Source organism: Rhamphochromis sp. 'chilingali' (assembly GCF_963969265.1).
Source record: "Rhamphochromis sp. 'chilingali' genome assembly, chromosome: 7".
In the NCBI taxonomy this organism is placed as follows: Eukaryota; Metazoa; Chordata; class Actinopteri; order Cichliformes; family Cichlidae; genus Rhamphochromis; species Rhamphochromis sp. 'chilingali'.
The window spans coordinates 4,980,398-4,993,594 of record NC_137934.1 but is presented as its reverse complement, the minus strand read 5'-3'; the positions used below and the strand labels follow the sequence as shown (position 1 = coordinate 4,993,594).

The 13,197-nt window shown below is 41.6% G+C and overlaps 1 protein-coding gene across 2 annotated transcripts in view; it reads right to left on the bottom strand.

Moving 5' to 3' along the window:
* Window positions 1–13,197, bottom strand: part of tbc1d22a (TBC1 domain family, member 22a) — a 168,468-nt gene that overhangs the window by 147,253 nt on the left and 8,018 nt on the right. For both annotated transcript variants that reach the window (XM_080886923.1, XM_080886922.1), the window contains exons 4-5: window positions 12,188–12,440; window positions 3,941–4,123 (exon numbers count right to left, since the gene is read on the bottom strand). In XM_080886923.1, coding sequence (XP_080743049.1) covers window positions 3,941–4,123; window positions 12,188–12,440 — 436 coding nt within the window. The remainder of the gene's footprint in view (window positions 1–3,940; window positions 4,124–12,187; window positions 12,441–13,197) is intronic.

Below are 13,197 nucleotides of genomic sequence, written 5' to 3'. Positions count from 1 at the left end.
ATAACAAAAATACAACTCAATACTTTGTAACATAACCTTTGTTGGCAATAACAGAGGTCAAACGTTTATTATAGGTCTTTACCAGGTTTGCACACACAGTAGCTGGTATTTTGGCCCATTCCTCCATGCAGATCTTCTCGAGAGCAGTGATGTTTTGGGGCTGTCGCCGAGCAACACGGACTTTCAACTCCCGCCACAGATTTTCTATGGGGTTGAGGTCTGGAGACTGGCTAGGCCACTCCAGGACTTTCAAATGCTTATTACGGAGCCACTCCTTTGTTGCCCGGGCAGTGTGTTTTGGATCATTGTCATGTTGGAAGACCCAGCCTCGTTTCATCTTCAAAGTTCTCACTGATGGAAGGAGGTTTTGGCTCAAAATCTCACGATACATGGCCCCATTCATTCTGTCCTTAACACGGATCAGTCGTCCTGTCCCCTTGGCAGAAAAACAGCCCCATAGCATGATGTTTCCACCCCCATGCTTCACAGTAGGTATGGTGTTCTTGGGATGCAACTCAGTATTCTTCTTCCTCCAAACACGACGAGTTGAGTTTATACCAAAAAGTTCTACTTTGGTTTCATCTGACCACATGACATTCTCCCAATCCTCTGCTGTATCATCCATGTGCTCTCTGGCAAACTTCAGACGGGCCTGGACATGCACTGGCTTCAGCAGCGGAACACGTCTGGCACTGCGGGATTTGATTCCCTGCCGTTGTAGTGTGTTACTGATGGTGACCTTTGTTACTTTGGTCCCAGCTCTCTGCAGGTCATTCACCAGGTGCCCCCGTGTGGTTCTGGGATCTTTGCTCACCGTTCTCATGATCATTTTGACCCCACGGGATGAGATCTTGCGTGGAGCCCCAGATCGAGGGAGATTATCAGTGGTCTTGTATGTCTTCCATTTTCTGATGATTGCTCCCACAGTTGATTTTTTCACACCAAGCTGCTTGCCTATTGTAGATTCACTCTTTCCAGTCTGGTGCAGGTCTACAATACTTTTCCTGGTGTCCTTCGAAAGCTCTTTGGTCTTGGCCATGGCGGAGTTTGGAGTCTGACTGTTTGAGGCTGTGGACAGGTGTCTTTTATACAGATGATGAGTTCAAACAGGTGCCATTCATACAGGTAACGAGTGGGGGACAGAAAAGCTTCTTACAGAAGACGTTACAGGTCTGTGAGAGCCAGAGATTTTCCTTGTTTGAGGTGACCAAATACTTATTTTCCACCCTAATTTACGAATAAATTCTTTGCAAATCCTACCATGTGGATTCATGGATTTTTTTTTCACATTCTGTCTCTCACAGTTGAAGTGTACCTCTGGTGCAAATTACTGACCTCTGTCATCTGGAAGTGGGGGAACTTGCACAATCGGTGGCTGACTAAATACTTTTTTGCCCCACTGTATTAAGCCATTAGGTGATGAGAATGCAGATTAATGTAACAATTAAGATGTGATTGCAAACAATAATGATGGCAATAGCACAAATTTACTGAGAATGATTACATTCTAAGTAAATTGGATAAAACACTGCTGCAAATTAAAGCCTGAATAACTACACAACAGGTATGTGTGCCCACTATAAACATAGACTGTATATAAAAGACGGTTGTAGGCACTATGATGTCACTATTTTGCATACTAATATTTTTGACCAAACTTGCAAATTACTTTTTGCTTGTTAGATTTTGAAGCCAGAAGTAAAATATTTGGATGCAAGGGTGGAGTGCTAGGTTATTAGCTAATGCTAGCTAGCTTGATGCATTGACATGATTTATGGATACATCTCACGGGATATTCGATATGTTATCATTAGTGCTAGCATATTAATTAAATATACCCAAAGGCACCAGTACAACATAGAGGGGCTTAAACCTAATAATGCACATCTTAAAGCATAAATAAAATTTAAAGGGATATAAAATTAATTGAATTTATAGTTATTATAAGGAGGGATATTAGGAGGGAAAATTTTTGGCCACAGCATGTTTATTTTTGTTATAAAATATATATGGATGTTTGTAGAAGTTGATTTGCTTTTGGAGCCAGGTTAGCTAAGCTGCTGCCTTTTTAGCTCCCTCAACCTGTTATTACTCAACAACTGTTTTGAAAATTACTTTCTTTATTTTCTTTCAAGCAGCCTCAAAATTCCAGTATCAGTTGGCCTGTAATTCAAATGTTTCCAAGAAAGACAATATGAATGCAGGATGCAGTTTAATGTGAAACAGATCGAGAAAGCATTGATTTTGCACCAAGAGCAAAACAGTAAATCACCAAGGCACAAACAGTAGATGAGAAAAACAACAAGGAAATTACTTAAATGTGATCAGGTAAAGAAAAACCTGAAGAAAATGTTTGTCTCTAATGATACACTGTCTCAAATACACGTTGAAAGCTTTTCGGTTGCGGTAAATTAAGACCACAGTCGTCATTTGAAAATAGAAGGCACGGTATTTAAACTGTGTCGTTTCTGCGCTGAAATACGTCTGACACAGCTTTTTGCATTTAGCATATTTAGTGTATTTAGACAGGCACATAACCAATTCTCCTCATAAGCCTTGCAGTTTGTGGTTTTGTTTTGTTTTTGTTTTTATCAAATTCACCACAGTGGCCTCACTACGTTTTGTCAGCCACATTCAACAAACACATACACGCAGCTTAAATACACAAAAACAACCCAAGGACATCAGGTGTACGTCTTTAATCTCAACGAGGGTCTAAAAGCAAAAGGGCTTTTAAAAGACATTCGACTTTTACAGTTCATCCTGCACCAATAATCCACACGAACTCAGCCGCTTTTAAAAGTCTCTGCTCTGACCAAAGGTAACCTCAGGTCAAACTAACGAGGAAGAAGACAAACATCTACAATTTTTGGTCATTAGTCTCAGGTTTACTGTTCAAATGTCAATATGTGATTTTTTTATTATATACTATGTTGGTCTCTATAGGTTTTCCGTGTGATAAAACAACTGTATTGTAGGTGCTATTTTTACTACTTGTTTCTTAACAACTCACTGACTTGGATTTTGTCAAAAGTAACTGACAGACGTGTATATACGCTGAGACAAGCAGCTCTAAGCCTCAGCTTGGCCTCACTTAAGTATTTACGTATGTATTTTTCACAGTTCCACATTTAACTTTTTTTTGTCAAACAATGTTTGTGGTCCAGTGTTTTGTTCTTCATGAAGGACTGACATATGTTCATCCAACCCTGAATACAACTGCAGACACCTCAGTAAAATGTGGGATTTTTCTTCGTTCCCTGCTTTCCCACCTTGCTGTGATTTAAACCATTGCTATAACAACTGCAATAATTCCACAAATTCAGAAGCAATGTTCTCCAGCCAAAATCACAGACATTTCATCACATAACATGCTGCAAATTGCAGACTAGTCACTGGATGGATCGCAAAACTCAGCATTCTGCACTCAGATAACTCGTTTGATGACTACTTCGATGTAACTTAATTACCTGAAACAAGGGAATCAATGCAACAAGCTAATGCGCACAAGTTGCCAAAAGTTAGTTACAAAGGACACAGAGTCAAATGCAAAGAGTTCACAAGGATTTCACGGCCACTGGGGTAAGCAGTGGTAGCAAACAACATCTCTTGGGTTGGATAAACAATAAAGGCCTGTCGTTTGGTTAGAACAAAGGCCTGTCATTGGCTTTTGTTGTTGGGGTATTTTTTCCCCCCTTGTAATCTGCATGTCCAGATGGCTGGATGACTTTCTCCCTCGCAGCATTGTTAAAAGCACGACACAGCTGGCAGACAGAGTGGGAAGCAAAAGAGTGCAAGGAAATGAAAACGTGAAAGAGTTCAGGGAACAAAAGAACTAAGGCAACGCTAGAGAGACAAAGTAATAGCGAGACAAGTGAACTAAGTAACAGAACACATTGTAACACTGACAGACGGAGACTGGTGGACAAATTTCTCTTACCCAGATCTGTGTTGGGTCCTGCCAACAACTGTTTGAACTTATCTAGGCGGGACGCTTCCCTCTCGGTCATGGCTGGAGTGCCAGATGTGTTCTGGTCAGCCATGCGAGCCACTAGAGGGATGACAGGAGGCCGATGGGGCAGAGACCGCTGTCTGTGGAGGGCTGCATGCTCACCTGCTGCATCTAGTGGAAGGAGTGAGATGAGAGAAATTAGGGCTGCATAAACACACAAACACACATCCAAAGGATTGAGACGATGCAGCTCTACATCATGCAGAAAACACGGAATATGTGATGAAGGTCTACGGCTTGCTGCTACATTAAAGAAAACATACATCCATGTAAAAAAGGACAGATGGCTTTTATCTTCATCAAACTCCTAGAGAAAAATTTCAACTGCAAAAATTGTGTCTACTCAAAGATCACTTTTTGCAATTTAAAAATGCTCTGCCTCCTGAATGTGCAGGGCATTCGCTGCACTTTAATTTGAGCTGTGGTGAGTTGACACCGTGTCTGGCAGCAAAAGGTAGCTGTACGGTGATAACAAGTTAAACAGCAGGCGAGATAACGTGAGGTTGCTGTGAACAGCAGACAAAGTTAAATTGAAGAGCGGCTTTTTCAAGCTAATTGAGTTGATATCAAATTACAGAACCATTTACTCGCACGCACTGCAGCCTGAGAACCCTTCTGCCTGCTGCACCAATCGACTACATGTGAGAAAAGTCCATGCGGTCCAATCAGATGTCTACTGTGCGCTTCCTGTCCTGTCACCTCCATGTAAACTAAACTAAATATTTACAGCAACGATAACAAGGGTTGTCATGGCAACAGATTTTCATGCAGGATTAGTGTGGCCAAAAGACAAGGATAATAGTGTGACACCTAAATCTGTCATATCGCGCATAACTTTCCTTTTTTCTTTTAGTAATTTTACGTTTTAATTGTAAAAACAGCAACGCAGTGCAGCGACTCTCTCAGGCCAAACTGTGAGCCCATCTGCGAGTGAAGTCAGTTTAACTGTGCAGCTAGCTTTAGCTCGGAGCACTCTGCAAGAGAAGAGCAGAAAAGCCACGTGAAGAGCAGACAGAAAATATGTCATTAAACTAAAAATCAAGTCCTCGATGGTTCATTCGTCTCCACCTCTAATGTTTGTAACAGCAAAGCTGCATCGAGCTGCACTGGTCAGGGATTCAATTCTAACAGCTGATTTACTGTGGGAAGTCAGTCCATCAGTATGTGAGAGGAACAGCTGCAGTAACATGAAAGCGACATTAGCCTGGCCAGCAAGTCTAAATATTACAGTTACTGTCAATTGCAGACTTCAGGTTTATTTCACAGGGTTTTCCAAAAAATGTGAGCATTAACTGTTCAAGAATTACAGCCACTTTTATACATAGTGGCCATATTTTCTAAAGACTCAAAAAGAATAATTGGACAAATCCTAAGGTTTTTTTGAAAGTTTAGAACACATGGACATCGCCAAATGTTGCGTTTCCTCTCTTGAGCTGCTCTGCTAGGCTTTTACTGCAGCCACCTTCTGTTGCTGCTTTCAGTGCTGTCTCAACTGAAACGCATGCTCTATTGAGTTGAGATTAGGTCGCTAACTTTATCCCATTTCTTTGCCTTTAGAAACTCTTTGATTGCTTTTGCGGTATGCTTTGGGTCATTATCCATTTGAATTGTGAAGCGCTGTCTGATCCATTTGGCTGAAGCTGTCAGAGAGTATAGTCCTGTACACTTCAATATTCATCTTGCTTATCCTATCAGCAGTCCCATTATCAATAAACACTGGTTTCCCGCTTCCAATGGCAGTCATGCATGCCTTCATCGTAACACTGCCTCAAAAGCCGCTTTTTTCCTTCTCTTCCCATCATTCTGGTACAGGTTAATGTTTGTTTTATCTGGCTTTGAATAAGAGATGGTATCTTATTTATCTAGTCTGTCCTTCCTGTTCTTCTGTGTAACCTGGGGGTAAACTGTCTGTATTTCCATTAATGAAGGAACCTCTCAATTTGAGACTTTGACAATGATTCACTTACCTCTCTAGAGTGCTTTTGATTAAAGTTCTGCAATCTCTTCACTTCACTCCTTCGCATCAGTTTTGTTTGGACCTCACTCAAAGGTTCCAGTCAAAAGACACCAAATTCAAGTTCAACACTTTTTAGCTTTACTAATAATGGACTAACAAGGCCACAAATCTCACCTGGCCATGAAATTGCTTGTCAGTCAGCTGTCCAATTAACTGTAAAAATGGGAGACTATGTATAAAAATGGCTGTAACTCCTAAACTGGTAAACCAAAACTTCTGTTGAATTAAAGCTAAAGGTCCAACATGGTGGTATACTGAGGCAAAAATTACAAAACTTGTCTCACTGTCTACATAGTCCAATCAGATGTACTGTGTGCTTCCTGTCCTGTCACCTTCATCTAAACCAAACAAAGGATTTTCAGTAATGATTACAAAATCTGTCATGGCAACAGAGCTGTATACGGGATTATATAGTGGGAACAATAGATAAGGACAGTCATGCCCCTAATGTCGATCATACTACTAGTAAGAAAAGGCAACTTCTGGCATAAACTTCTACCACAATTCATGTGTGAGAATCACTTTATGCACATCATTTTAGAGCCCAAAGAGAGTACTTAGATATGACATTATTGTATTGTTTGTATGCAGGTGTTAACAGATGTAGTTACGGCTGGTGGCTTGTTATTGAATGAGCTTCCAGTAAAGCGGCAGTTGTGATTTTATAACCGTGAAGGCTCTATACTGGATAGACAAACACATTAATTCAGTATTGAGGGCCACATGTTCTACCAGATGTGCAGAAGAAACAACAGAAAGAGTCCCACAAAACCAAGCAGAGACAGCACGCAGACAAGTGTGTGAGATCAGGACCTCAATGTGAAGACGGACACTGCTCCTATCACACTGGGCAAGTTCATAAAAAAAAATTTTTAAACGCCCTGTCGTCCACACTGCCAACATTTCCTAAAGCAAAACCAGAATCACACAAGCATTTGGCAGCAATTAAGAAAACTGGAATGCTGCCGATTTTAATACCCCTTTCACTTTTTACAAGAACAAATAAAAGGCTACAAATCTGTTCTCAAGTGCTTTATTTGCACTTAGAAAAATTAAAAAAGATTATTCAAGCTGGCAGCAGCTTCTCTCTACTGGAGCCCTTTGTGTCATTTTAACAATAAGCCCTTTTTTATAGTTCATTTAATAACTTTCCTTTTAAAAGGCTGTTAAGAGCAAAGCTAAGTTGAGAAAGTTACATTTCGGGGTGCACTGATTGTGAAATTTTGCACCAATACCAGGGAAAGAAAGAAATCTTACACAGTTTTAAATTGCATTTACAAACATGCAGCCAGCATTCAACAACACCAGTATCCGTCATTACTGAAGGAAAGCCAAAAATATTGGTCCAATTGTACAACATCTGTATAATGTTCAATCATCATGACTTCTGCTTTGTGCTGGCTAAACATGTAAAAGACAATATGATTTTTAACTGAAAGAAATTAAATTAGACAAATCTTTCTGTCCCCAAGAAACCTAGGATCACTGGACTAAATGACTACAGACCCGTGGCTCTGACATCTGTGGTCATGAAGTCATTTGAGCGCCTAGTTCTCTCCCATCTCAAGACCCTCACGGCCCCCCTCCTGGACCCCCTGCAGTTTGCATATAGAGCCAACAGGTCTGTAGACGACGCCATCAACATGGCCCTACACTTCATCCTGCAGCATCTGGACTCCCCAGGAACCTACGCCAGGATCCTGTTTGTGGACTTCAGCTCTGCCTTCAACACCATCCTTCCAGACCATCTCCGAGGCAAGCTTTCCCAGATGAATGTGCCTGATCCCATCTGCCGGTGGATCACTGACTTCCTGACGGATAGGAAGCAGCACGTGAGGCTGGGAAAGAATGTCTCGGACTCCCGGACCATCAGCACCGGCTCCCCTCAGGGCTGTGTTCTTTCTCCTCTGCTCTTCTCCCTGTACACCAACTGCTGCACCTCCACCCACCAGTCTGTCAAGCTAATCAAGTTCGCAGATGACACCACCGTCATTGGGCTCATCTCGGACGGGGACGAGTCTGCCTACAGGAGGGAGGTTGAACGTCTGGTGTCTTGGTGCAGCCACAACAACCTGGTGCTGAATGCCCAGAAGACAGTGGAGATTATTGTGGACTTCAGGAAGCACACAGCCCCACTCCCCCCCATCATCCTGACTGACACCCCCATCACCTCTGTGGACTCATTCCGCTTCCTGGGTACCACCATCACCCAGGACCTGAAGTGGGAGCCCACCATCACCTCCGTCATCAAGAAAGCCCAGCAGAGGATGTACTTCCTGAGGCAGCTGAAGAAATTCAACCTGCCAACACGGACGATGATGCAATTCTACACTGCAATCATCGAGTCCATCCTCACCTCCTCCATCACCGTGTGGTACGCTGGAGCCACTATCAGGGACAAACAGAGACTGCAGCGTGTTGTGCGCTCTGCTGAGAAGGTGATTGGCTGCAGACTCCCATCTCTGCAGGACCTGTACACCTCCAGGACACTGGGGCGTGCAGCCCGGATCTCAACTGACCCTTCTCACCCTGGACACAGTCTGTTTGACCTGCTCCCCTCAGGCAGGAGGCTCCGGTCCATTCGCACCAGAACCTCTCGCCACAAGAACAGTTTCTTCCCCTCTGCTGTTGGACACATGAACAATAACCACATGATTGTCCCCACCACTAACACATGACCCTACGCTGTGTCACTGCATCATTTCATGTTTGGCACTGATCACCACCTGCACTCATGTATATATCTTTCTACGTAGCACTCATAATTCTTATTCTCATGTATATATCTCATGTATATCTCATGCACATATCTTTCTTTCTACATAGCACTTTAATTCTTATTGTCTGCACTGAAGCACCGCAGCAATTTCCTAATGTTGTAAACCTCAACATCTGGCAATAAACCCATTCTGATTCTGATTCTGATTCTGATTCTTTATTACAAATAATTATGTAAGTATCAATAAACGCTTAAAATTGATGACTACGTAAGCCACGGTAAGACATCAAATATTACATTTAAGGAAGGATTCAAAATAAATATGAGCAAGTGTACAAACATTTATAAAGAGCACTTTTCCCAAACATGACAGGCAGTTACAAAAGCAGAGTATGTATTTTAGAAGACAAGCAGAACAGAAAAAAAGCCCAAAACAGAAGACAAAATAAGAGAAGACAAGAGAAGACTTGTATACTCCTGTCCCAACAGATGATGTAGCCGTACATGGAGGCCAGATAAGAGGAACTGCCTGAAGGCGAAGGGCTGTTCGTGTTATCTGTATCTAAACACAGCAACAGGCAGTGGAGCAGACAGCCAGGTAGACAGACAGACAGATGACCTGCCAGACAGGACAACAGTCGGCTACACGGCTCACCATGTACAGCTTCAGCATCTGCTACTGCTGCTGGTGCTGCGGTCTATAGACATACCCGGTTGCTATACAGCGCTACACAGTGTCACATTTAAACATGAACACTGACGTGACCTGTGGAGCAGGCTTCGTACAGTGACGCATCTATAAAAGGGAGCCATGATGCAGAACGGTTGTTGTGTATTATGAGGTCATGGCAGGTCGCTCAGAGAAGCTGTGCAGGAGGTGGGAAGGTGTTTCTTTCAACTCCCATGTTCATATATAAGAGGAAAGGGACTTGAAGCGAAGGGGGGAGAAACACATGTTACTACGAAAAAAAAAATTGCTCTACACTGAAACATTTTTCCTTTTCTTATCTTTGAATATTTTTATCTTACAGTGGAAAAACAGTGTTGACAGTCAGACCTCTGATTAAGTCTGATTCATTAAGTCTGCTTGTTTCCCCTATTGCCTTAAAATGTGTTAACACAACTTATTAATGAATAATGAGTTCTAATGTAAAACTAATCATCAGGTTTGCTGATTCTGAGACTTCAGTGTCAATATTATGCGTAGCTATCAGCTACATAAAATGCAGTCTTGAGATCCCTTCTCAGGCACTTCCCCTATCGACCTCAGGTGACCTTGATAGGCCACACGATAGGGTGGGGCAAGTGGTTTCCCCTTTAACCCCCGGTGATTGTAATGACCCACATCTGTTTTTGGGGTTGGTTTTTTTTTGCACCTTGGCTCGCATGATGACTCACATGATCAACAGTGGGTCAACAGTCACTTCGAAAGCGGACGACACTCACTATGGTTTTAATACCCAAGACTCTCAACCCTCTGTTTTTAGAACTTGGATGAGAGCTGAAACATCTTCACAAATTCCTTGCTGACAGTTTAACCAAAAGGCATTTCCAGTGGAAACTGGCCGACATATCCTGAGTATAACCATGTATAATATCCACAAAACTTAAAAAGAGGTTATACACACACAATACGGTAATGTTATGTTCAAGCCCAGTACGTATTATTCCGTGAGGCTCCTGCCTACGATAGCCGTAATGCTCTGACAATCCATCAAGCGGTGCGGCTTCGTAGCTTAGCAAAGTTGTACTAAAACATTTTTGACAGATTTTTTAACCGTGTATCACATAAAATCAGTTGGAGGTCAGTAAACACAACCAGAATTCATACATAAGGCGCACCAGATTATAAGGGGCACTGTCGATTTTTCTGAAAATCAAAGGATTGATTTTAAGTGTGCCTTATTTTCTGAAAAACATGGTAATAACGACGGCCTGCTTGCATGCTCTACCAAAAATAGTGCTTTGTTGCGTATCTGACGGTCGAAAACCAAACCAGTTCCACACCACTGAAGTTGCAGCATTTTTACAAACCAATTCTGGTTCATCTGTTTCATTCAACGATCCGCCTTCGCCCTTCTCTTTCTCCGTCGCCACCATGCTTTTTCTGCCATGTGCATATGAAAACAAAGGCACTGCGCATGTGCGTTTTTTCAAATTCTATTGCGATATTTCATTTTCTTATCGTTGCCTAATATTATACTTGTATTACCGTGAACAGTATGATATGGCCCAGCCCTACTCACAAACTAACCCCAGAGCATGAGAGAAACTGAAGTTTTACACAAACTGAAAGCTGAGAATATTCATCAAGCACCTTTACTGCTCAAAGCAACACATTTCCAAAAATGCAACTCTTACTGTGAAGTCAAACAGACAGTATCTGGTTTGCATTGTGCTCTTCATAGTTTTACTACTGCTTAGCAAGCAGTTGGAGAGTGTTTGCAGACAAGTCAGCAACTCCCATGCAAATTACCAGCAACCGTGGCATCTGCTAGCACTAATCACGTTTTTGGTACAGCATTGCTCTCTCTTTCTCTTTCTTACCAATTTCACCGACTGACAGCAAGCAAACCTGCGACAACTGGTCAGGGAATACTCATTTTTCCATAGCAACCAGCTTGGTGGTTGCCAACCAGGCTCTAGGCCCCTGTGGCTGAGGTTTAATGTGATATTGCAGCTACTCTTTTTACCATTTGACAGTTAAAAATATGCGTGTGTGGTGACTGAACTTCAACATAGAAAAGAGCTGTTCTCAATAATATGAAAAGAAGCAGTAATAGCTTAACTTTCCATCTCCTACTTATGCTTTTTGAATTGTATTGAATTGCTTTTTGAGTTCAATTTCAGCAATATAATTCAACTAATTTCAAGACTTTAAATTAGCGGAACTCGGGTGAATTACTGTTTTATTTATTTTCTTATTCCTGAAGTGATGTTAATGATAAATTCAACAATTTTTCACTGAATTAAATTTAAAGTAATTTTCATGCTGAGCACTACACAAACACGTCTGCTCAAAGTACAACATTAGCAGTCTTAGCAGATGTTCTCACTGCAGAATGACAACATCTGCCAAGTCTCAAAGCAGCTGTGAGGCACAGTAAATAAACCCCACTAAAAATACTGGCGCCACAAACACTCCAACTTTCTGAGCTTATAAAAAGTGCATCATCACTAAAAACCTAACTATGTCGATCATTTTTAATTGTGTTTAATGGATTTTTCGCAAAGCAACAAACCTATTTATGGCGTTGCATTAGAAGTTACAGCGGTGACATTTTCTAAAAGATGCCCTATTCACCTTCCATGTATTGCCCTCCTCAGAAACTCATTTACGGATTTAAGTGTATCTTTGCAGAAATTTCTCTTAGTGAACACTTGGGCTTAAAAAAAGAAAAAAAAACTCGCAGAACACTGAGTAATGTTGCTCACTAACCTTTAGGTGACCCAATTGGAGCTTCGCTGTGGGACTTCACTAGGCGGCCATCAGTGTAAGGGCTGCTCTGGGATCCAAATAATACCTCAGGGCTGGTCGCGTCTCCCTCTTCCACCCTGTCCTCCTCTTCCTCTTCTTCATTGTCCTCGTCGTCCTCTGCCACCTCCTCCTGTGTGTCGTCTTCTCTTCGGTCCAGCTCTGATGTCTCATCCTGCCTCTGTTTCTCCTGTTGCTTGCTGTGATTCTCAATTACCTGTTCAACAGATAGAAAAACAAGGTGAAACCTTGGTGAGCTTAAGGCTGGTAACCTCCCCAGAACACATAAGGCGTACAACTCGCTTAGATGAGTAAACTAACGTGTTGGGGGGTTTTTTTGCAGCTGCTACATGCTTGAGAGAAATGCAAACTGTGCAATTTTGTAAAATTTCCCCTCTTAAAGATAAAATGCATAATAACTCTATGAAAAGAAAAATCTTTCAATTTGTTAAAAGTTGTCCTTACCTCAGTTAATGAACACGCTATCCTTAGTAAATCTCCAATATTTTAATTTCAGCAAATGCAGCAAAATCTGAAATAATCTTTAAAAAAGCCATTGAATTGTTTGCGCTCAAGGCCACAACTTGTACCATTTCTTTCATGGCAGGCGGCATAGTTTAGAGAGGAATCTATTTTAACAGGAAGTTTATTTTATGTCTGCAGCATGTATGTTGTCCAGACTCTTCTGAGAGGACACATCACCCTGGCAACCAAGACAAGGGCGCTTTAAAAGAAGACTTTACCATGACATTCCTTTAAAACTAACGCTGTAGATTTAAGGGCCTATCCAAGTCATTTTTAATGATAATTAATCGTGTATTTCAAATGATATGTATGTTAAAACAATAGAAATGAAGTGTTCATGTTGTGAGCTTACCTACCAACACCTCCAGCCTTCAAATATGAACCTATTTGCCCTTTAAAAGTTGCTACATATTATTTATGGACACAAATAAGAACATGTAAAATAGCAG